General features: G+C 45.9%; 1 protein-coding gene and 1 long non-coding RNA gene across 3 annotated transcripts in view; one reads left to right on the top strand and one right to left on the bottom strand.

Annotated features, from left to right (window-relative positions):
• The window catches only part of LOC310698905, a 19,886-nt gene extending 1,953 nt beyond the window's left edge, over positions 1-17,933 (bottom strand). The window contains exons 1-2 of the long non-coding RNA XR_014521807.1: positions 17,276-17,933; positions 16,691-16,920 (exon numbers count right to left, since the gene is read on the bottom strand). This is a non-coding gene — a long non-coding RNA (uncharacterized lncRNA). The remainder of the gene's footprint in view (positions 1-16,690; positions 16,921-17,275) is intronic.
• LOC310698859 (uncharacterized protein CXorf65 homolog) lies at positions 6,980-25,640 on the top strand. Of its 2 annotated transcripts, XM_083486630.1 has the most exons (6): positions 6,980-7,081; positions 7,657-7,743; positions 9,558-9,692; positions 14,579-14,647; positions 23,689-23,816; positions 25,445-25,640. In XM_083486630.1, exons 1-6 carry the CDS (start codon positions 7,057-7,059, stop codon positions 25,568-25,570), a joined length of 570 nt encoding a protein of 189 aa, XP_083342756.1. In that variant the 5' UTR covers positions 6,980-7,056; the 3' UTR covers positions 25,571-25,640. The 2 variants fall into 2 exon arrangements, with proteins under 2 accessions (XP_083342756.1, XP_083342757.1); XM_083486631.1 differs by lacking the exon at positions 14,579-14,647.

Raw genomic sequence — 25,640 nt, 5'->3', positions numbered from 1 at the left:
AGTGGAGGTTTAGGATCTGAGTTTTCATTCTTCTACATGGGTTACCTTCCCAGGTGGACAAGCCCCACCTGCCCCCTTGTTTCCCTCTACAACACGTGCAAAAACTGCCTTCTTGACCATTGGACCCACAGTTGGTCTGATCCGCTCAGTATGCTGGAGCCTGTCTTTGCATGCAGGGAAGTCCCTAACACACCGATGGTTTGACCCACTGACTTCCCTCACCTGGTTTACCTGGCCAGTCAAAGCCATTCCCAGGATTGTGGCTGCTGTCTCATTCTGATAGCTTCTAGGAGCCGCAAGTGAGAGGGTGGGGACCAAAGGGTGGCACACCAGAAGGAGCACAACATGTCTGCTCTATTCTGTATCTATTCCTTTGTTTCTTATGAAATACTGCATCTTGATGTGCCTCCCCTCAAAACTAGCTTCAATTGAGAAAAAGGAACTGCCTAGCTGTGTTTTAAGCCACCAATACACAGGCAGCCTAAGACACATTTCCTTTTCTAGTGGGGATCTCTAGTTGTGATCTTTCCCTGCAGTTAAGAACATTGTCAGATTACATGGGAAGGGCCATAGCTCACTGGTATAACTCTTGGTTTGAGTGCCGAAGGTGCCCTGTCCAATCCTTGGCATCTCCAGGTAGGGCTGAGTGAGATCCCTGTCTGAAACCTTGGAGAGCTGCTGCCAGTCATAGCAGACAATATTGGACCAATGAGTCTGATTCATTATAAGGCAACTTCCTATGTTCCATTCCTGAGCTTCTGCATCTGGACACATTTTTACCTTTTGAACTGGCTTGTCCTAGATAAATGTCACCACCAGTTTTCACTAATTGCAGAACTGAGGTCAACATTTATACTGCTGTCCAAAACAGAGGGTTGTGTTTTTTTTAAAAAATAACTGATTGGATTCTTAACTGTATAGATAACAAACAGAAAATATGAAGTCAACATAGAACATCCCCCCATCCGCCATAAGAAAACAGGAGATCTGGAGCATTGGCTCCATATGTAAGGAAGTCATACATCAATGGGAGGGGAGGATAAGTACAAATACAAGAATAGAAGCTGGACCTTGACAGAAGACCATAAGAAGATCATGCAAGCCAAATCGTTCTTGCGGTTTCTCACAGATGTTCTTTTCTGTGATTAGAGGTATACATTGCTACAAAAGTTGGGCGCCACCCCCACCCCGACTCTCTGCCGAGCAGCAGCAAGATTTCAGAGGGTTCCAAGCACTCACCCAGGGTCTGTGCTCCTTTGGAGAATCATAGAATTGTAGATTTGGAAGGGATCATGAGGGGCATCTAGTCCAGCCCCCTGCAATGCAGGAATCTTTTGCCTAACACGGGGCTCAAACCCACAACCCTGAGATTAAAAGTCTCATGCTCTACCAACTGAACAATTTCAAGAACTGAAGACACAGCAGAAACTCCTTTAAGAAATATGGTTTCTTGACCTATATACACCTTTAGTCTGCATGGAGAGAGTCCAGATCTTACAGCATGGTCCTTTCAAGAGGGGCTTGTACTTCATAGCAGAACAGCACTGGAGTCCAAGTCATCTCTCCTAACCAGACTTCAGCCAACCTTCCCAAAATGGATCTCAGTTTTGGCCTCTTTCAGCTTCTTCCCAGCATACCTTGCTCTGAAGACTCTTTCCCTGTCACCTTTCACCCAGTTACTCTGGGAACCTTCTGTCTGCCCACGCCCAAGATTCCTCTTACAAGGGCCATCAACACTTTTTGTCACATTAACTCCTTTACCCCAGGTGAGGCCCTGTCTTGGAAAGAAAGCTTTGCCTGTATTTTCCCTCCAGCCTGCAATCTTCCCTTCAATACTCCATCTAACCAAAATCCTGTTGTTGTTGTTTAGTCATTTAGTCGTGTCTGACTCTTCATGACCCCATGGACCAGAGCACGCCAGGCACTCCTGTCTTCCACTGCCTCCTGCAGTTTGGTCAAACTCATGTTTGTAGCTTTGAGAACACTGTCCAACCATCTCGTCCTCTGTCGTTCCCTTCTTCTTGTGCCCTCAATCTTTCCTAACATCAGGGTCTTTTCCAGGGAGTCTTCTCTTCTCATGAGGGGGCCAAAGTATTGGAGCCTCAGCTTCACGATCTGTCCTTCCAGTGAGCACTCTGGGCTGATTTCCTTAAGAATGGATAGGTTTGATCTTCTTGCAGTCCATGGGACTCTCAAGAGTCTCCTCCAGCACCATAATTCAAAAGCATCAATTCTTTGTTGATCAGCCTTCTTTATGGTCCAGCTCTCACTGGGAAAACCATAGCTTTAACTATATGGACCTTTGTTGGCAAGGTGATGTCTCTGCTTTTTAAGATGCTGTCTAGGTTTGTCATTGCTTTTCTCCCAAGAAGCAGGCGTCTTTTAATTTTGTGGCTGATGTCACCATCTGCAGTGATCATGGAGCCCAAGAAAGTAAAATCTCTCACTGCCTCCATTTCTTCCCCTTCTATTTGCCAGGAGGTGATGGGCCCAGTGGCCATGATCTTCATTTTTTTTGATGTTGAGCTTCAGACCATATTTTGTGCTCTCCTCTTTCACTGTCATTAAAAGGTTCTTTAATCCATGAATATTGGTCAATTTCAGTTTCTTCAGCACCAGTAGTTGGTGCATAAACCAAAATCCTGCCATTTATCAATTTCTAGGGTTTGGGGGGTGTCCCCCAGTATTTAATAATATAACAAGGTCCCACCATATTGTACTAAAAGGCAGTGGCTGTTCTTTACGCTGCCATGAATGTAGATTGTGGGTAATCTTTTCTAAAATTGCATTGTTCCAAATGTTTTTATACGGTGCTTGCAAGGACAGATTGTTCAAAAGTTTGTGTTGTTGTACTACCGTTTGCCTAGCAGCAATAAATAAGAATGTCAAAAAGTTATTTACAGGAACTACCATGAGGCAGAGGGAGGCAACTGCCTCAGGTGGTAAATGTTGAGGGGCAATGAGTGGAGAGAGCTCTGTGCATGCATCCCATGCAGCATCTCCTGAACCCAGTAAACTACTAGGCCATTGCCCTTGGGGTGCAATAGGGCTTTTGTAAATGGAATGGGAGTGGGGGGAGGAGGCACATTTTGCCCTTTGCTTCAGGCAGCGAAACCCCTTGGACATTTGAAGGACCCCTGGTTCCTTCAAATGTAAGGATAATATACACAAATACGGGGAGTAAACAATAGTTTATGTAACTGATGCAGAAAGCTCTTTCTGGACCAGCGTCCATAATTTACTTACACCATAGGTAGAAATAAGTGTCTTTCAGGGCACAGCCTCTCCAACAATTGGGACTGTGGGGTGGGTTGAAATATTTTAATTGTGTGGGAGTTCTATACTGAGTATTGTTCTGAAATGTCTGTTTTGTTTTCCATGAACATGTTGCAGATGCATTCAAGAAATGATTCAGTAGCCCGGTTTGCACAAAATGCTGAACTGTGGTTTATTAAGCCATAGTTTAGTGATGTGTGAGCTTTGTGCAGCTTAACTATGGTTGGCTTACTGCTAAAAAACCATGAACAGAATCTTATTTGGTTTTTAACTGTGGCTTAGCATTACATGTGAACCCAGCATTATTATTAACCTTGTATTGGCTTACCACCCCACCCTAAACACTCACCAAACTACATATATACTAGGGGTATAGCATTTGGGACAGGAACCATGATCATCTGCTGGACTGATCATCTGCTGGACAGCACCTGGTTGATTCATGTTTTGTGACTTAATCAAACCATGGCATAGAGTCATGTGTGAAGAAGGCCAGTGACTTTAGGTCACAACAAGGAGCATTCTGCTGGGATAACTCAGTAGAGCATGAGACTCTTAATCTTAGGATTGTGGGTTCAAGCTCCATAATGGACAAAAGTTTCCTACATTGCAAGGCGTTGGACTAGATGACCCCTCTGGTCCCTTCCAACAATTCTATAATTCTATGATCTTCATTCTTAGAATCCTAGAATCGTACAGTTGGAAGGGACCCCAAGGCAGTGGCGTAGCGTGGGGGGTGCAGGGGGGGCCGGCCGCACCGGGCGCAACATCTGGGGGTTAGGGTTAGGGCGCGCAAATCCACGGGTTAGGGGGCGCAAATCCACGGGTTAGGGGGCGCAAATTACTTGCCTTGCCCCGGGTGCTGACAACCCACGCTACGCCACTGCCCCAAGGGTCATCTCATTCAACCCTCTACAATGCAATCTCAGCTAAAGCATCCATGACAGATGGCCATCAAGCCGCTGCTTATAAACCTCCAAGGAAGGAAAGTCCACAACCTGCTTCACTGAGCTAAATGGACCAATGATCAGATTTGGGATAAGGCACCTTCTTGCACCCCTAATGCAGTGTGGTCTTGAGCAAAAGGGAAAGCAATAATGTTTACAACTACAAAACCCAGTATACTGTGTAATCATAGAATTGCAGAGTTGGAAGGGGCTCCAAGGGTCATCCAGACCAGAAATCTCCACACACTGAGCAGCAACTTTGTGTTGCTTTTTGCAGCTGCATTAGTGCCAGCAGCCTTCCTCTCCCCCACATTCTCCTTCCCCTTTCTTACTCTGAGCCATTTTTTGCACCGACTTTAGCCCTGTTGGGCTCCCTCTCTCTATTGTTCCCTGGCATAGACGTAGCCAAGGGGGGCAGCTGCCCCCCTAGATCCACAGATATTATTGAAAAGCATTGAAAGCATGGGTGGGAAAAGGATTTTTGTTAGGGTGGGACAGGCCTCTTGTTAGGGGGTGCAGAACCTCAGCTGGCTATGTATTTTTATGGATTTGAAAGTACTCAATTATCCAAGGTTCTGCCCCCCACAGCAGAAGCCTGTCTCTGCAATGACCTATTTACGGGGCATTTTCACTTGTGATTTCTCAAGAACAGCTCAACAACTTTGGCTACACCCCCCCCCAAAAAAAGCCTGGCTTTATTTGCGTTGTTTGCAGCTGCAAAAAGTGCCAGTGGCCTTCCTCTCAGTGTCCTTCACTTGCTAACTTGAAATTTCTTGTTTTTTGCAGCCACTTTAGCTCCGGTGGCCTATTCCCTCCTTTCTTAATCTCGTTTCTTTTGCTGCTGCTGCTGCTGCCTCCGCCCGACTTCTCTGCCTTGCTCTAACAAGTGAGGGGTTTGAGAGGTTATCCAGTTGGGTAGGAGACAGCAAGACCAGCCAGGAAGTTTGGCCACCAGTGATAAGCAGGGGCGTCCAAAGCGTGGGGCCTGGGACAGTCGCCCCTCTTCACACCCACCTTCCCAGGGCAGTCCTGCACGCCCCTGCTAGAGTTGGTCATCTCAGCCTCCTGCCACCGCTCTCTCGGCTGGGACAGGGTAGAGACGTAGGAACCTGCCTTACACTAAGCTGGACTATTGGTCCTGCTCTAACCCAGAGCTGCCTGCACTCACCGGCAGAAGCTGCCCAGGGTTTCAGACAGAGGTGTCTCCCAGCCCAACCTGGAGATGCTGGGGACTGAACCGGGAGCCTTCTGCATGCAAAGCAGATGCTCTACTCTTGAGATGCGGCCCTTTGCCTACAGCTCAGCTGCTCGCATAGCCAGGGACTATGCTGTGGCCTTGACCAGGCATACTTAATCCTTCCTGCAGCAGAGGCAGACATGAGGCAGCGCCACAGAGCTCTGTGACTATGGCATATGCCTCATGGTAGTTCCTGTAAAGAATATTTATTGATTTTACAAATACAAAGTGTAACTAAACACAAACTAATAATATAAAGAGATTCTCCAAATCCCGCAGCTTCCCCCCATCCCCTCCATGGAGTCTCCTTTTAAACATCTACAACTGCATATTCATTCGTACTCCAAATTTTACATCGAACCATATTGTCCACAATAATTTTTACACTGCAAGTGAATCAAAATCCTGCTCTTGTTTCCATCTAGGAGTGTGCCGAATTTTAACCTCACACAAGTTTCTGTTGAAATTTGAAAGACCAAAGTCTGTCTTCCTTCTCACAGATTTTGGATGGTGACTCTCTAAGCAAAACAGTCCAGCTGACGGTTTTTCTTTCCTGAGTTGTTTCAGAGATCAGCCATAGCTGCAGATGCCTGCAGAGATTTTAACACCACAGCCTCCCTCACATTATGTTCCATCATCATCATCATCATCATCATTTACATTTATATACCACCTTCATATTCCAAGGATCTCAAGGTGGTGTACATGGTTCATGCTTCCTCCCCATTTCATCCTCACAACAACCCTTTGAGGGAGGTTAGGCTAAGTGATGGTGACTGGCTCAAGGTCACCCAGGGGGCTTCATGTAGGGTTGCCATTTGTCCTCTTTTTCCAGGACATATCCTCTTTTCCAGGGATAAAATTTCTGTCCAGGTGGATTTTTAAAATTTGCCAAAATGTCTCTGGCTATACTTTCTGGATGAGAAGTAGACAGGACTTGCTTTCCTCTTCTCTTCTCTTGCTCCCCACCAGCAATAGATCACAGCTTCTGTAGCCTACATCTAGTAAAGGTAAAGGGACCCCTGACCATTAGGTCCAGTTGAGGACGACTCTGGGGTTGCGGCGCTCATCTTGCTTTATTGGCCAAGGGAGCCGGCGTACAGCTTCCGGGTCATGTGGCCAGCATGACTAAGCCTCTTCTGGCGAACCAGAGCAGCACACGGAAACGCTGTTTACCTTCCCACTGGAGTGGTACCTATTATCTACTTGCACTTTGATGTGCTTTTGAACTGCTAGGTTGGCAAGAGCAGGGACCGAGCAACGGGAGCTCACCCCATCACGGAGACTCAAACAACCAACCTTCTGATCCTAGGCTCTGTGGTTTAACCCACAGCGCCACCCGCGTCCCCCGACATATAGTAGGGGTATTTAAAATGAGAGACGTCATAGCGTCCTCTTCTTCGCTCTTCAAAATATGGCAACTCTAGCTTCATGGCCAAGTGGGGATTCAAACCCTGTTCTCCCAGGTCCTAGTCCAACACTCTAACCATTACGCCACACTGGCTCTCATTATGAGGTTATTCTGAGGTGTCACAATGGCTCCTGGGCGGTTCAGCTGGTCGAGAGCTGCCCAGATAAACCAAGGGGATTTGGGGGATGTTTATCTGCGTTAAATATGGAGGTAAGGGGGAACCCAATAAACATGGGTTGTAGGAACAGAGGAAGCTGCCTTATACTGAGCCAGGCCATTGGTCCATCTAGCTCAGTACTGACCACACTAACTGGCAGCAGCTGTCCTGGATGCTAGTCTGAGATCTCTCCTAGCCTCACCTGGATACAAAACATTGGGGGTTGGGGGAGACTTTCCCATGGAAAGCAGACCAGTGTCTCTTCTAGCCAGTGATTTTTTTCTGGGGGGATAGGGTGGGGGAACTCACCACAATGTCTGTTTGTTTATTTATTGTGGGCCCAGTCACAGTGCCTCTGCCCAGGCAGACAATGATCTGGATTAGAAACGGCCACAACTTTATTGATTAGAGATATAGGTGGATTTTTGGCTCAGGCATTGGATGTATGTCTGTTCCAGCCCTCTCTGCCATATATATATATATATATATATAATTTTTAAAAGGTAAGGGAACTCAGTCCACACCCCACTCCCAGGCTCTTGCTATATATATAAAAAGCCCCTGCCTGCTATGGTGCGTGGGCTCAGCTGCTGCCCATAGAAACCATCCTTGGCTCCTCTTCTTGCAGACCAACGACAACTCCTGGCGAACATTAACTGCTCAGTCTTACTCCTAATGCATTACCTGCGCGACAAGGTGGGACTGCACAGGACAGGTGAGATGAGTTCCCAAAGCACAAAGAAAGTGGAGCGGCAAACCCTGCCCAGTTGATGGTCAGGAGGCAACAAAGACTGCTTCCCTTTGGTTGACTGTACTACGGATCCTGCAACAGGTAGTGCTGGGTTGGGGGGGGGGGGATGACATGCCATCTTATCTCCAGGTGGAAAATATCCTGTGTCCACACTGCTTGTGACTTCTGTGTACCAGAAGTACAAACTCAAAGGAAGACCCTTGGGCTCTGTTGACTAAGGACTAAAAACTGGCCAGCCATGAAGGTCCTTAACCCATCCTTAATAAATGTACTTTAGAACTCCCATTTTCTTTTCAGCTCCTGTGGCTCCTCTTTCCTGTTTCAAAATAGGATTTTTTAATCCTATTTTTCATCTGCATTGCACCTGGGATTATTTTGGATATATAAATTGTTTTAATTGTTTTTAGATATGAAATCCACTATGTATTTTGGAAGGTTGTTCGCTATGCAACTGGATGCCTTTAAATAATAATAATAATAATAATAATAATAATAATAATAATAATAATAATAATAATTTATTATTTATACCCCGCCCATCTGGCTGGGTTTCCCCAGACACTCTGGGCGGCTTCTTACTGAATATTAAAAACAGTACAGCATCAGACATTAAAAACTTCCCTAAAGAGGGCTGCCTTCAGTTGTCTTTTAAAAGTAAAATAGTTGTTTATTGCTTTGACATCTGCTGGGAAGGCGTTCCACAGGGCAGGCGCCACCACCGAGAAGGCCCTCTGCCTGGTTCCCTGTAACCTCACATCTCGCAGTGAGGGAACCGCCAGAAGGCCCTCGGCCCTGGATCTCAGTGTCCGGGCTGAACGATGGGGGTGGAGACGCTCCTTCAGGTATACAGGACCGAGGCTGTTTAGGGCTTTCAAGGTCAGCACCAACACTTTGAATTGTGCTCGGAAACGTACTGGGAGCCAATGCAGATCTTTGACTATTTGAAGTATGCTGCTTTCATTGTTATTGTCTTTAAATGTTTGTAGATCAGGCCCTAGGGGAAAGCTGGCAATTAAATAACCACAATTACTTTTTTCAAGAGCGTAAAATGCAAGACTGAGAACAGGCAACTCCTGGCGTAGTTGTGTTCTGTGGGGGCTGACCCACAACCATTGACCAAAGGAGGAGAGTGTCATGGACTTGTTGGAGACAGAAGAATGGTGGGAGGAAACAGTTGGGGAACCCCCAAGGGAACAGGGCTCAGAGCCTGGGAAGTGGTGGTGTGATGACAATGAGTAGTCACAGGGAGAAGAGGGGCGAGACTGGGAAGAGGAATTGTCAGAAGTTGAAGAGGAAAGAGGGTTTAGTGAGCAGGGAGAGTCTGCTTCTGAGAAGATCAGAAGCAGAGGCTGAAGAGGCCATGAGGCAGAGATAAATCAGGCTTTTGAAGAGTCACAGATGTCCCCCTTCCTGCTGCAACAAGCCCCCATCTCCTCCTGTCTCCTAGACCCAGAAGAGGGCTGAAATGGGCAGAACAGCAGCAGGCTCCACACAGGTGTAGTCTCTAATTGTTTGGGGAAAGCCCTGGTGAGGATGGCTGTGGGGAGGTAGGTACTTTCAGCCTCAGCAACTGATTTTTATGGGGTAAGACCTACCAGGGATGAGCTGCTGTGCTCCTTAGGCCTGACAGCCAAGTCTGTGATGGCCATGTTTTTGCTAATAAAGAATTAACACCAACTTTGAATGCTGTGATTTACTGCCAGCTCGCTCTTTGACAGAGGAAAGGAGGCGAACCCACCCACTCCACTGCCCCCCATATCTCTCTGTTCCCTTTTCAGATCCCATCGACTTGTGTGAAGAGAATGGGACCCTGAAGCTGCTATTCCTAGTCAAGATTCCAGAAGACAATGCCAGCAAGTTCCTCACTCCCCGTGTGACCTACTACATATGTAAGGTGGAGCGGGGCGCCCCAGGTACGTCCAAGGACTAGGAAGCCCCCTTCCCCCACCTGCACAGCTAGTTCTACAGGTGGTAGCCACAGCTTCCTGAAAGTTATTGCTTCCTTGGCTCCAAATATTCCCTTTCTCAAAGGTGTGGGGTCAGACAGCTGGCAGAGCTGTTTCAAAGCAAACCCAGAGAGTTGCCTCTTAAATTGCTTTTGCTTTTTCTTGCCCCATGCAGTCATAAGGTCTAGAAACTTAAAAATGAAACCTGACATTTCCTCTTTGGATCTTGCTATGTTTTCTTCTGAGTATAAAGGCAGTTTCTTTTTTAAAAAATGATATTTATTAGAAATTTAAGAATTACAGAAAAAAGAAGAAAAGAAAACAACAAAAAAATTGACAAGACATACAATACAATACATAAAAGAAAAAGCATAAAAAATACAACAATACAGCAAAAAAACACAATAACATTAAAACACACATCCAATGTTCCATATCTTTATCTTTCATTTACTTGTTTCATCGACCTCCTCACACCTCCCTTTTTGTATTCTAATTTAATTAATTGTTTCAGCAAATTCTTTCCATCTTTCTCAATTTTTGTTATATAATTTATCTTAACGGTCTAACCTATTAATTAACTCAGCAAATCCTTTCCATCTTTCACTATATTCTGTCATTCAATTTACCTTAATTTATTTTGACCTTATTTTACCATAAAAAACTTTAAAACTTAATACTTATTTGTACATGACTCCTTATATCATTTCTATTAAAGCCAAATAGTTTCATTCCAACATTTTTCCTAATACTCGTTAATTTTACACTAATTCTCAAAATAAATTTTAAAAAAACTTTCTTCCAATCTTCATCCAACGTCTCTTCTTCCTGGTCTCGGGTTTTGTCAGTCCTTCTTGTCCATTCCATCTAGTCCATCAACCTGGTGATCTTATGTCCAAGGCTCTTAAGTCTTTTCCATGTCCCTTCTGCAGATCTTCTTCTTGTTTATACCTGCACTTTACTTTGTCTTTTGTTGATCTTTTTCTTAATTTCTTTCCTTTCTCATTGGGGGGGTAGGCCTCGGGGGGACTCCAATCCAAAAATATCTCCATCTCCCCTCAGCAGATCAGCCCATTCCCCACAGTCCCATTCCCCACAGTCAACACTGTAATCCAGAAAGTATTTAAGAGTATTCAAAGAGTAAAAGTATTCAAAGTCCCTCCAAAATTAAGAGCCCTCACAACTCCAGACCCCCCCCCCCGATCCACTCCAGATTCAAACTTCAAGAACAGCGGCTTATGCTCCTGCAAGGCCTCGAGTCTCTCCATTTGTGTTACTTGAGGTTCAACAGCAACCTCCTCCATTATCTTCTGCACTTGCACTTGCCCTGTCAAAACAGGTTCCTGGGTTGGTTCCTGAATAGTTTCTATATGGGTATTCGCCGTTTGTCCAAAGTTTTTGACTGCAACAGTCATCAAATCCATCTTCTCATGCATCTGCTCCAGCAAAGCGCTTGTCTTGCAAAAAGCAAGCACCAAAACTTCTAAACACATTTTTATTCAAGGTCAGAGTCTGGTCTCACGATCCTAATCTCCACAGCTGTGAAATCCCCAGATCAACTCCAGCAACAATTTAACAAGCTCCCTCTAGAGGAGACAATTTCTATTTGTATCCATCTTTTGAAAGCAGAAGCAACAAAAGAAAATTACTTTCATTTTTCAAATATTTTGTTTCTTTTGAATGCAAAAGGCAACATTGGAATCAATTTGTTTCTCTTTTTTAACTATCTGTCAAAAGACATTCCATTCACAGTCAATGAACTTCTCCATAAATTTCTGTCTCTGACACCCCGTTCCCAGGTTTGAGATGGTGGGAATTTATCTTTCTTTACTCTCTCTCCTGCAGGCTTGAACAATCAAAAATCCCCCCCTTTTCTCCTGCTTCCAAGAGGAGTTTTGGTGGTAATAACTGAAGGAGATTTAGACCTTTATATACGACTTTCCAGACTTTAGCTTGTAAAGTTTTTGCTTCAATCTATTTATAAAAACGGGAGGCGGACTTCCTGTTTAGAACCTTCCCGCTTCAGTGCCAAATTAAAATGTTACTTAATCCAATTTTCCGTTCTACTCACGGGTACTTGTTTAGAGTCCAATTGTCCACAGGAAAAAGTCAGCGCTCTCCGGCAACGGCTGTGCGGCTTCACTCCGTAAAAGTAGCTGTTGATTCAAAACACCGCGCCACTCACCCCACGTCGCTTCGGATTTCCGAAAAAGGGTTTCCCTGCGAGTAGGGGAGGCGCTCCTGGTGTCAGCCGAATCCCACATTCCCAGGCTTCCTCCGCCTGGGATTTTTAAAGGGTCTCCGCCTTCGCCGCGGTGGCAAGACCCGATTTTCACTGAGCGGGTTCCTCTCGGTCAGAGGCACTCCGCCATTGCCAATGGCGCTAACCCGGAAGTCCTAAAGGCAGTTTCTTCAGATATCTTCAGATATTTCAGACTGCAAATCCCATCAGTCTCAGTCAGCATGGGCTGTAATCCCAAACATCTCGGAGGACCCCAGGTTAGAGAGCTTTTATTAGCACCTTGACTGTGCCTGCTGATCTGCTGACAATTCAGCTTCATTTTCTCGCTGGCTGTGTTTATTATTATTATTATTATTATTATTATTATTATTATTATTAATTGGGTCATTTGCCACAGTATATTTTTGATTTTATGGGTTGTTTTGTGTAGCACACAATGGGGAATTTTAAGGTATGTGTGTGAGTGCCTTAGCTGGCATATGCAAAAGAGCAACAGCCATTTCTTGTGTTTCGTTCAAGGCGCCACTTACGCACCTCTGATCAGAAAGCTGCTTCTTGACTTGTGCAATATATTATATTGAGCTATACTGTTAGTATTATCTGCTCTGACCAGCAGTGGCATTCTGGGGTCAACAGCAAAGCTTTCCCCATGACCCTTTACCTGCCATTTAACCAGCAATACCAGGAACTGAACTTGGGACCCCAGGGGACTCTGTCATTCTTTGCATGCATTAGGTCCCAGGTTCAAACCCCACTAGCAACTTCAGGGCTGAGAGAGACTACCTGTCCGAAACCCTGGAGAGCTGCTGCCAGTCAGAGTAGACAATCCTGAGCTAGATGGACCAATCTGGTATGATGCAGCTTCCTTTGTCCTGCATGCTTGGCAGGTGCTCTTATACAGAACTATGGGATCTCCCCACCCCCACCCCATGGGCTCTTGCTGGGTACTCCATACCTGTTGTACCTGGTGCCTTCCAGAAACTTGTGGACTACAATTCTTAAGGGAAAAGGCAGTCCAAAGCATCTAGGCTTGCCAGACAGATTGGGGAAGGCTGGCTTGTACCCAGGTTTCTGCGAGCTTACCTCTTGGGAAAGAGAGCCAGTAGGGGCTGGAGGTTCAAACTCCCACTTGGCCACAGTCTCTGCCTCTCAACCTCTGCCTAACAGGGTTATTGAGAGAATTAAATGAGGAGGGGGAGAACTTTCCCAATTAATGCAGCCTGATGGAAGATGGAGAGCCTCCAAGCCATCTGCATCAACCTGGGCTGCACCTGGAATGGGATTATCAAGGAATGTAAGGCAGTGGCTTCCCCTTTCTTTATAACTGCCGATGCTTCATGGCAACACTTTGTGGAACTGGCTTTTCTAATCTTTCGGAGACCACAGAGAAATCTCCCTCGGAGCCAGGGCTGCATCTGCCACAATTCTGGATGTGCAGAGCAAAAAAAGAGCACAGGACAGGGTCCTGAGTGCAGGATTTGGCTTTCTGCGAATCTTGGCTTCCATTAAGGAACAAATTCCTAGCCCCTGTAAAAGCAAAAGATACACTCAGAAATATTTGGATGGTGACGAAATCTCAGAAGCTAGAAGGGTGGCTGAAATAGAGTTCTGGATGCTAGTAGGTAGACTTTTATTCTTCAGTATCATGCTAGTCTTGAGGGTGAGCCTGCTGAGAACTCATGGTGCAAAACAAATGTGTGTGCTTAATTGGCACAATCTTCAGGTTGTCCAGGGGGCAGGTTAAGGAATGCAGCTGCTCTTGGCACCAAAATATGGCTTGGGTTGGGGTGGAATCTCCCTCTCTTTCCTTTCATTGCGCACCTGCTCCTCCTGTTTATCGTCTTCTCCTAATCTAATTGAAAACATTAAAGAATGCTCATAAGAGGGAAGGAGGACTGTGCCTGCCTGCCTCCCACCCACTCAAGGCTAGTTGGTCTATTGTGTGGGGGAGGTCAGGGCGTTTGTGCAGCCGAGAGCTTTCGCAGTAAACAGCTGCGGCTCTAACCATGTAGCCCTTCCTTACTAATGCCAGCTGTGTCTCTTCCACTGGCCTGCAGGTACAGTCCTCTTCACAGAACACATGAACTCCCCTCTCGGGTATTTGTGGCTATGGATTCCTGCGTCCCTCTGGCATAAAGGGTCCATGGCTCTTTCCTTCTTATTGCCCTGCAGAAGGGTGCAATGCTGACTCAAGAGCTGATTTTGACCATCCTCCTTTGAACTCCTTCCTTGTGTGTTCAGGCAGTTCTCCCTTAGGGACAGAACCTTCATGGTGCCTGCCTGGGGAAGTTGTTTCTGGGAACTTTAGTTGTGATTCCTGCATTGAAGGATGTTGGACTAGATGGCCCTTGGGGGGTCCCTTCCAACTTTACAGTTCTATGATTCTTTGCATGCCCCCTTGAGCTCCTGGGAGAAGAAGGCAGGGTATAAATGCAATAAATAAATATAAAATAAATAAAAGGCAAATGGCAATTAGCTGCAGGCTGGTAGAAATCAGCCGTGAGCATTCTCTCGACTTGTATCTAGGAATGCAGAGCACTCAGCCCAAGTTCCATGTTGCAAATGCATTGCAAAGCGTCAAAGCGAGTAACACAGGGTTCTCTCTTTGCAGGGTCGAAACAAGAAAACAGCTACCGGGCCTTTCACCCTATGTACAAGCACCCTCCAGTAGAATTATTGGGTAGGAACTTGCAGGACTTAAAACTTCTATTCTCAGTGTATCAAAGTGCAACTCTGAAACCTACAAAGTCAGGGCAAGTAAAAGTAGCCCCTTTTACATTTCCTTCCCCTGTGAGCAACACCATATAGGAGAAAGGGGCTAGAAAGAAGTTTTTCTCATCCTCTCTCACAGTGAAAAGAGAGGTGCTGGAAATCACCTTGAACGCCTCCTTCCTTGCTCTCTTAGAATGGCAATGGCGCCCACCTGGGATGTGCTGGAACTCACGTCAGATGGGGGGAAGCCTTGCTCTCTCATATTAAAACTCAGCGGGGTTATGCAATGAAGCCAAATGGCGGGAGATTCAGGACATACAAAAGGAAACAGAGCAGAACTGAACTATGGGACTCTGTACTGTAGGATATACAGCTGGCTGCCAACATGGATGACTTTAAAAGGGTTTCAAACAAGTCTGTGGAGGTTAAAGCTATCAGCAGCTTCCAGCCATGCATTTTCTACAGTGCTGGAGGCAGTGTTCCACTGGATTCCAGTTTCCAAGGACCACAAGTAGCAGGGGCGCTGACTCCTAGGGGCTGAACCCCTTTGACCCCCCCCCCCGTATTTGTTAGCAGGGGGCTGAGCCCCCTCAGTATTCGTTCAAACATCGTGCATGATATCATAATGCCGTACATGACACCCAGAGGCGATGCTGTCATGCAAGTCAGCAACACTGCAGCTCCTCCTCCTGCTGCTGCTGCTGTGGAGGGGAAGCACCCCCTGGCCATGGTGGTGGCAGGAGGTACAGGAAATGTCAGCCATGGAAGCTGAGCGATGCCCGGGTGGCATCACCTCTGGGCATCATGTCTGACATCCGGGTGTCATGCATGACGTTGTGGTGTCGCGTAACATCAGCTCACCCAGTGCTTTCCTGAGTCAGCGCACCTGACAAATAGGAGGAACTTGCTGTTGAACTTGCCTCCTGCTTTCAGGCTTTCCCATCAAGGCCTCTGTGATAACAAAACGTTGGACTAGATAGGCCTTTGGTCTGACCCAGCAACCAGGCTCCTCTAACGTTTATTTGTTTTGTTTCATGAAATTTATATAAAGCGCTCCTTGACTGCCAAACCCAAAAACAAAGGAAACCTCAAAGAAGTTTGCAAGAAAGGAAAGTAAAACAATGAAACTATCTGGAAAAGAAAAAGTCAAAAACAAGAAGTATTTAAATATTTAGTAAGCTAAAAAACCAGGTTATAACACATGTCAACGTTGTACATGTCTGGGTAGGCTTGCTGAAATAAATTCTTTTTCAGCAGGTGCTGAAAAGGATACAGTGAGGGCAGCTGCCTGATGTCAATATAGTGCTACCTCAGTTTACGAACTTAATCTGTTCCAGAAGTCCGTTCTGAAAACCGAGGCGTGCTTTCCCTAATGAGGCCTTCCGCCGCCGGTGCCCTTCCACCGTTCAGATCCCATTCTTAGACTGAGGTAAAGTTCGCAACCTGGGACACTACTTCCAGTTTTGCGGAGTTTGTAAACCAAATCATTCGTAAGCAGAGCTGTTCTTAAACCGAGGTACCACTATAGGCAGGTTATGTGTAGCTGTTCTTTTGTCCCTGCAAATCACAGACCCGAGTAGAAGGCAGAGCTTTTAGATCTCCAAGTGGTGGTATATTCTAGACAGACTTCGACACCTAGCATCTTTTATTATTATTATTAAAATAGAACTGAGGCACTGGGTGTCAGAACAGAGGCCAATTCTACCCCCTTACTTTAGGTCTGAGCAGAAGACTGTTATCTTTACTAGAAATTTCTGGGTGAGCCAGCCAACAATTGCCCCAATACCCTCAGAAACCTGAGAGGCAGAATTGTCAACCACTGGATTAAGAACAAAGCAGGTCCCCCACCAACCATACCAGCCTTAGAATAGATTTCAATATATGGGCACAACAGACCTTTTTATCCAATAATACAAGCAAGTTGCATAAGAAAAGGGTAGTTTCCATTTGAGGAATGCTTCACCAGGAGAGTGCAGGCAGGAAAAAATAAAATAAAACAAACCTAAATTACCTGTCTCTGATCTTTCCCTCTTGTTGAGCACCAGTCTCCGAGTGGTGAGAGACTCCAGAGGTCCCAGGGTTCGGTTTGCTGGCAGTAAGGGACAGCAGAGACTGGGGTGTCTTTATGGCATATGACTTATTCACAATTCTATGCAACCTGGAGGGGCTCACAGCATTAACACCCCAATAAGGTCTTGCTTCTCCCAGTCCCAGCCTTTCTTCAAAATCTCCTCCCACCACCTCCCCCACATTTGAAGCATGGCAATACCACTTTAAACAACCATGGCTTCCCCTAAAATACCCTGGGAGCTGTAGTTTGTTAAGGGTGCAGATTGGTTTTAAGCAGTCCCCTATTCCCCTTGCAAAGCTACAGTTCCCAAGTCCCTCGTGAAGAGGGATTGATGGTCCAACCACACATAGTGGAATTGTAGCTTTGAGGGGAATAGGGGGTCTCTGGAAAACTCCCAGCACCCTTAACAAACCACAGCTCCCATAATCCTTTGGGGGAAGCCGTGAGTCCTTAAAGTGCTTTAAATGTATGGTGTAAATGTGGCTCAGGTCCACCAAAACCTTCTTCAAAATCTCCTCCCACTACCTCCCCAATTTTTAAAGTCAACAACTGAAACAGAACCTATTGCTATCCTTGTTTTTAGGAAACTCTATAAAGCATGGGTTCCAGGCATATATATATCCATGGCTCAGTTTCCTAGGAATGAGGTTCAGCGGAGACCGTGGTGTCTTTATGACATATGGCTTATTCACACATATACACAACCTGAGCCTACGCTGGAGGGGCTCACAGCATTAACAACCAAGAAAGTCTTCGTTGTCCCAATCACAGCCTTGGATTCCAGGAGAAATCAAGCATGGCTCTCCCTCTCTGGCTTACGCCTGCTTCTAACTTCCAGCGCTCTCTCTCACACAACTCTCCACTCTGGCTTTTGTCTTTCTAACTTAACACCTAGTTGAGGGATGGCCCCCCACCCATTTGCCCTCTGGCACAGAGCCACTTCCTTTGTTACCTTAAAGACCTATACTTAGGCCATTACCAAGAAGCAGCCTGGCTATTCCAATAATCGAGTCCTTGCTGGTTCCAAGAATAGAACTGACTTGGGCATACAGCCTAACCGCCCCTCTCCCACCCTGCTCCGCAAACTCACAACACTCTGCTTTGCTCTAGCCTTCCTTCAAGCCCCAACAGAGATCCAAGACTCCTAGATTAGACAATAAGCCAACTTGCAGTCAGGAAATAGGCAGAGCCTTGTTCCTTTTTTGACTGGTGGTTTTATATCTCTAGCAGGTCAGGCCAACTTTTATCTTCAATGCGGCCGATCCAAGGCTCTTTAGAGGTATCTCTTATTTTATAACGAACTCCAAAAAGGGGGCAGGGGTGGGGAGCCTCCGCAGCTGGACGGTGTTATGAGAATTAGCGGACTCTCATGTTTGCCTTGGACAGGCTAGCCCAAGAGATAAGCAAGCATCCTAAGGCTACTCATCATTTCTACTTTCCCATACTCTCTTTCCGTTCAGAGCCAGGCCGGCCGTTAACAGTCCCAGCACAGAATCCCAGATTCTGCCTCTGGAGAGTTGCTACTCCTAACACTGAGAAAGATATAGCAGGGACCACCAGGGTTCTTCACCAGCTACCAGAGGGGCAGCAAATGTAGAAAGACTCTGGATCAAAGATCCCCAGCACACTGTGGCCAGATGTGGCATGTGCTGGAGTTTAGGGCAGATTCAGAGCTTCCCAGCTCTGTAAAGAGAGGGAACTGGGCAGAAGCAGTGCATGGCAGCTGTGGGCTGTATCAGGGAGACAAGGAGGATGTTGACAGTGTGCATTCAGAGAAGGGAGACCAAGAGGGATCTGGAATCTGTGAGGGCTCTGGAATCAGAGTCCTTTGAGGGTGTGGGCATGTTAGGCTAAGGGGAGACATGATAGCTGCCATCATGTATGTGAAAGGATGGAAGTTTATAAATCTATGCAAGGCATGGAGAGAGAAGATAGGGGAAAGTTTTTTCCTCCCTCTCTCAAAACACTAGAGCTCATGGACACTAAGTGAAGCTGATTGCTGGGAGATTTAGGGCAGATGATGGAATCATAGAATTGGAAGGGACTCCAAGCACCATCTAGTTCAACCCCCTGCAATGCAGGAATCTCAGCTCAAGCATCCATGACAGGTGGCCCTCCAATCTCTGCTGAAAACCTCCAAGGAAGGAGAGTCCACCACCTCCCAAGGGAGACCATCCCACTGCCAAACAGCTCTTACTGAAAGAGTTCTTCCTCTTACTGAAAGAAAGTTCTTCCTAATGTTTAGTCAGAATCTCCTTTATCACAGTTTGACGCCTGCCCTCCGAAGCAGAAGAAAACAACCTTGTTCCAACTTCCAGGAAATAGCCCTTGAGATATCTGAGGATAGCTATCATATCTCCTCTCAGTTTCCTCGTTTCCAGGCTAATACCCAGCTTCCTCAACCATCTTGCATAAGGATTGGTTTCCAGACCCTTCATAATCTTAGTCATCCTCCTCTGCACACATTCCAGCTTCTCAATGTCCTTCTTAAATTGTGGTGCACAAAACTGGACACAGGACTCCAGGTGTGGGCTGACCATGGCAGAATAGACCGAGACTATTACTTCCCTTGATCGGAACACTATACTTCTGTTGAATATAGGCAGACTAGAATACCATCAGCTTTTTTTGGGGGGGGGTCATGTTAAGCTTGTGGTCCACTAAGTCCCCTAGATCCTTTTCACAAGTTCTACTGATAAGTTAGGTTTCCCCATCTTATCTTTGTGCAGCTGCCTATTCCTGCCCAAGTGCAGAACCTTAGATTTGTTTCTACTGAAATTCATTTTTTTAGTTTGGACCCAGTTCTCCAGTCTGTTAAGGCCACGTTGAATCCTTTTTTTCTGCAGCATTAGTTACCCCTCCCAGTTTGGTGTCATCTGCAGATTTGTTGAGCATCTCCTCAATTCCTTTGTCCAAGTCATTTATAAAGATGTTGAGCAACAACAGGCTCAGGACAGTACCGTGTGGCACCCCAATTGTCACTTTTTTCCAGGATGACAAGGAACCATTGCTGAGTACTCTTTGGGTTCAGTCAGTCAACCAGTTACAGAACCACCTAGCAGCTACAAATCTACCACTTCTAGCCCACATTTTATCAGCTTCTCTGCAAAAATATCATGGGGGACTTTGTCAAAAGCCTTCCTGAAATCAATATACACTACATCTTCAGCATTCCCCTGATCCACAAAGTTTGTAACTGCATCAAAAAGAAATAAATAAATGAAATTTGTCTGGCTTAACTTGCTTTTGAGAAGTTAGTAAGCACAGCATTCTTTTCTAAGTGCTCACAGACTGACTGTTGAATTATCTGTTCTAGGACCTTCCCTGATATAACATAAAGTACTTATTCACTCAGCGCATAGTGGAACTCACTTCCCCAGGAGGTAGTGGTGTCCAGCAATTTGGAGGGTTTTGAAAGAGGATTAGACAAATTAATGGTGGAAAGGGCTTTGAAAGGCTACTCTCCTTAATGGCTGTGCTCTGCCTCCACAGCTGGAGGCAGCAATGCTTCTGAACAGCAGTTGCTGAAAACCACAGGAGGGGAGAGTTGCTCTCTGCTCAGATCCTGCTCCATGGTTTCCCACAAGTATCTGGTTGGCCACTGTGAGAATAGGATGCTGGGAGACTTCCGGGTTAGCGCCTCCAGCAATGGCGGGCTTCCTCTGATCTGGAGGAACCCGCTCCGTGAAAATGAGGGTCTGGACTGCCACGGCGAGGCGGAGACCCATTAAAAACCACAGGCGGGAGAAGCCTGTGGACCTGGGATTCGGCTGGCACCTTTAGCGCCTCCCCTACTCACAGGGAAACCCAGCTACGGGGATCCGGAGCGACGTGGGGTGAGCGGCGCGGTGCTTTGAATCGATTGCTCTTTTCACGGAGTGAAGCCGCATTGCTGTTGTCGGAGAGCGCTGACTTTTTTCCTGTGGACAATTGGACTCTAAACAAGTACCCGTGAGTAGAACAGAAAATTGGATTACTAAACTTCGTAATTTGGCACCGGAGCAGGAAGGTCTAAACAGGAAGTCCGCCTTCCGCTTTTGTAAACAGCTTGAAGCAAAGACACCGTAAGCTAAAGTCTGGAAAGTCATTTGTAAAGGACTAAATTTCCATAGGTTAAAACTACAAACCCCCCTTGGAAGCAGGAGAAGAGGGGGGGGGAATCTTAAATTGTTTAAGCCTGCAGGAGAGGGAGTAAAGAAAGATAAATTTCTATCGTCTTGAATCTGGGAACGGGCTGTCAAAGATAGACGTTTGGGGAAAGTTCATTGACTCTGAATAATAACACATGTTGACAGATAGTTAAATAAGAGAAACAAATTGACTCCAATGTTTCCTTTTGCACTAAAAAGGAACAAAGATTCGAAAAACGAAAGTAATTTTGTTGCTGGATCTGCTTGTAAAAGGATGGATACAAATAGAAATTGTTTCCTCTAGAGGGAGCTTTTGAACTGTTGTTGGAGTGGACCTGGGGAACTCTACAGCTGTAGAGATTAGAGAGCGTGAGAAACAGGCTCTGACCTTGGATAAGAATGTTGACACAGGAAACCTTAGTGTCTGCTTTGTGCAGGACAAGTGCTTTGTTGGAGCAGCTTCATGCGAAGATGGATTTGATGACTACTGCAATTGATAATTTCGGTCAAACAGTGACCACTGATATAGAACCTGCTCAACAACCGACCCAGGAATTTGCCCTGACAGGGCAAGTTGTGGAGAAGACAAAGGAGGAGGTTGTTGTTGAACCTCAAGTAATACAAGTTGAGAGAGATGTGGCCCTGCAGGAGCATAAGCTGTCGTTTCTGAGGACTGAATCTGGAGTGAGGCAGACTTGGAGAGACGGAGTCCTGTCGGGACCGGAGATGGCAAGTTGGTCAGATCCTCCTATGCAGGGATGCTCTGACCTTTAGGATTTGGCTTTGGGCCAGGAGGAGATTGGAGTGGTCGAGGCACTGAACTTTGGAGGGGTATTGAAGTATGTTTTGGAATATTTTTTGGATTTTAGTGTTAACCATGGAGAACGGGCTGACCGGCCGAGAAGGGATAAAGACACTCTTAGGTTGTTCCCCCGAGATCTACTCCTCAGAGACAAAGGAAGGAAATTAAGAACAAGACCAGCAGAAGACAAAGTAAAGTGCAGGTACAATTATGAAGAAGATCTGCAGAAGGGACATGGAAAAGAGTTAAGAGCCTCGGACATAAGATCACCAGGTTGATGGACTAGATGGAACAGATAGAAAGGACTGACAGAACCCGAGACCAGGAAGAAGAGACAGTGGATGAAGATTGGCAGAAAGTTTAAAAATTCATTTAGAGAAATATTGCAAAATTAACGACTGTTAGGAAAATCTTGGAATGAAACTATTAGGCTTTAGTAGAAATGTTATAAGGAGTTGTGTATAAATAAGCTTTTAAGTTCTAGGATTTTTTTATGGTAAGATAAGGCTAAAATAAATTAAGACAACTAAAGAACAGAATACAGTGAAAGATGGAAAGGATTTGCTGAGATAATTAATAATTAGAATACAAAAAAGGGAGGTGTGAGGAGGTCGAGGAAACAAGTTAATGAAGATAAGGGTATGGGAATATTGGATTTGTTTTTAAATTTATTTTTTTGTTCTTGTTTTTGATTTTGGTGTATTGTATGTTTGGTACTTTTTATTTTTTTATTGATTTGTATTGTTTAATCTCTTTTTTCTTTGCTTTTCCTTCTTCTCTTTTTTCTGTAACTTTAAATTCCCAATAAATATCATTTTTAAAAAAGAAGAGAGAATAGGATGCTGGACTAGATGGGTCACTGGCCTGATCCAGTCACGGAGTAGGCTTGTTCTCTGTTGCTCGGAATGGTCTGGAGATAACTATATCTATACCATCTGTCTGTCTGTCTGTCTGTCTGTCTGTCTGTCTATCATCTATCTCTGTGGGGTGCAGAAATAATTTGATGGGTAAGAGTGCTGGTTGAAATAATAATGAAACATAGGGTTTATTACTCCTAGTAAACAAAGCCATTCTGAGTACAAGCTCCCATGTGGCTGTCATGGAATCATGAGGTCAGCTAAAAGGAAGGTCCAACACTAATACTAACTGAAGCAGCAGCAGAAAGGAAGTTAAGCTGAGAGAGAGAAAACGATCAGCAGAAGGAATCAGTGAGGGTCCGAGCCCCTAGCCCACCTCTCTAACTTATTGCAAACATCATTGCTTTGCACCCAACAAGGCTGGACAGCACGAGAAACTTCAGAACGATCAGAGCTGTTCAACAACAGGACAGCATGCCTTGGAAGGTGGTGGCTCTCCTTCCCTGGAGGCCTCTGAGCATCTGTCAGGGATACTGTAGTTGTAATCTTCCAACACTGAGCTGGGGTAGGGGTTGGACTTGATGTCCTCCAGGGTCCCTCCCAACTGAGAAGAATGCTATGATTTTCCAGTGAACACCAGGTTGGCTTAAGCTGACCCTGAACTACTTTTCCACACTGTTCTGCCTCTCCAGTTGCTCACTCAGAGCAGGGGTTGCCTTTTAAGCTCAGCCAGTCACTGTCTCTCCCACAGCCTCAGCCCCCACTTCTGTAAAATGGCACCAATCGGGATGGTCACATCCACATCGTACCTTGAAAGCACACAACTTCCCCCCAAAGAAACCTGGGAACTCTAGTTTGTTAAGGGTGCTGGGAATTATAGTTCTGAGTGGTGAACTACAGTTCCCAGGATTATTTGGTGGGCACTGCTAAAAATGTGTGGAGTGGATGTGGCCCAGCCTCATCAGGGTGGTTGTGAAGCAGAGAACAAGTCTGATTTTTTTTAAAAAAAAATGTTTTGGAAATTGTAATTGCTGCATGCACTGTGACAGGCCATAAAGCTGTGTTTGGGTCGATGGTGCAGCCAGCCGGGCTTTCCAAGGCTGCAGCAGAAGGTCCTCTTCCCACTGAGCATCTCTGCTTGCCCTTCAGACTCCTTGCGCAACCAGTGTGACATCCTTGAGAAAAGCCGCCTCAAGATTCTCAAGAGCACAGATGGCAAGAAGCCCCCAACCATGGAATCACTCCTATCGTTCATGGCAGTAGCAAATCAGATGGTGGTGAGGCACTCATTTTTACCGGGGGGGGGGCAGATCCAGCTCATTTTGGCCCTGTATAGCTTGTCTGACGCAACTCCAGGACTTGCCATGCACATACCCCTCTCTTGTCTAGACTCCATCTAGGCAAGCAAAAGGGCTTGTTTGAGCCAGGTAAAAACACCCAGGGAGGGTGTGAAGCAGGGCTGGTGAGAGGCATGGCCTGGGGAGAAAGAGGGTGTGGCTGGGCAGGGGTGCAGTGCTAGGGGAGAATTCTGCGGGCTTGACAGAGAGGCCTGGTGCCCTTAGTTTTCTTACCTCTGGTTTAGCATCCTATCTCTTTCCATCTTTAGCACCTTGTAGCCTTTGTGATCTTGCCATGAGGGAGCTAGTCTCCTCCTGCCTCAGGGAATTGCCTTTCTTCCCAGGGGTGGTTGTTGTTTTTAATAAAAAAAAAATTCTGGGCAGGGTGGGGTTGACTAAAACTTGTCGTTAGCATAGATATTATCTATGTGCATAGATATTAAGGTGCCAAGTATAGTTTGTCACTTCACACCACTCTGGTATTTTTTATTTATTTGTTACATTTATATCCCACCTTTTCCTCCAGTGAGCTCAAGGTGTTGCACATGATTCTCCCCATTTCATCTTCCCAAAAATCCTGTGAGGTAGGCCATGCTGGAGACAAGAAATGCATTTCCTTCTCTTGCGTTTGCAGTTAATGGATGTGTTACTTTAAACCACAAGACGACGCAGTTTGTTTAGCAATGTGGCCAGAACTTATGTGTAGTCTTTGCTTTGTCTAAGTTAACCCCACCCCTAAATGATGAGCTGTGTTTTGTTTGCTGTTCTCTCCCAACTTGTTGAGACAATATGTCTGTTATTTTCTCTCTCTCATCTACACACATCCAGTAAATAGTTGCAGCATGAATAAAGCCTTTGTACTCCAGAAACTGTGTGATTTTTTTCAACTCAGTTCACCCAAGCTGCAAGGTCTGTTAACAGGTTAGGCTAAGAGATGGGTGCTAGCCAAAGGTCCCCCAGTGAGCTGCGTGGTTTGGGGATTTGAACCCTCCTTTCCCAGGTTTTAGCCTGACACTCTAACCATTATGCCACATTGGTTCTTAACTTTTGAACTTTGGACCCAAAACTTTCCCCCCTGATTTCTCTTTAACTGAGTGAAGAATTGCCTTCTTGACTTTTAAATCAGTGGAGGAGGGCAGGGCTGTTGGAGAGTAGATGGATGCAACCAACAGCCAAGGGAAGGGGAGTCTTCAGCCATGTGCAATAGCAGAGAGAATGGTGGGGGAAAGAGAGATACTTGTCTGGAGCACTGGGGTGTTATGGGCACACCCCTGCTTTCACCTGAGAGCCAGTGGTGGCATAGTGGTTAGCGTGTCAGATTAGGACCTGGGAGACCAGGGTTCAAATTCCCACTTGACCACATGAAGCTGACTGGGTGACCTTGGGTTGTTGTTGTGGAGATTAAACGAGGAAGGGGGAACCACGTAAACCACCTTGAGCTCCCTGGATATAAAGTTGAACTATGGGTGGATGGATGGATGTTGGGTTCTTGCCACCTCCGCCTCCTTCAAGGGCCACTGCTGCTGCACCCTAAACTCTGTTGACCTGTGTTTGTCTCCTATGCCCAGGGGAAAGCCAGTGGGAAGTCTGGGGCCAGTTCGTCTGGCGGCCTAGATGATGAGGGCCAGCCTCGCAAGACGACCACAGCAGCCAAAACCAGATGGGAGATAGGCAAGAAGGATAAGCATCGCTGAGTACCAAAGGTGATGCCCAGAGGGAGCTGCAGCCCACCATCACTGTGAATAAAGGCACCTTTGGACCTGA

This window comes from Podarcis liolepis (assembly GCF_965112155.1).
Source record: "Podarcis liolepis genome assembly, chromosome: Z".
Classification (NCBI taxonomy): domain Eukaryota; kingdom Metazoa; phylum Chordata; class Lepidosauria; order Squamata; family Lacertidae; genus Podarcis; species Podarcis liolepis.
Note: the sequence above shows the minus strand (reverse complement) of the source record. Positions and strands in the feature narration are given on the sequence as shown.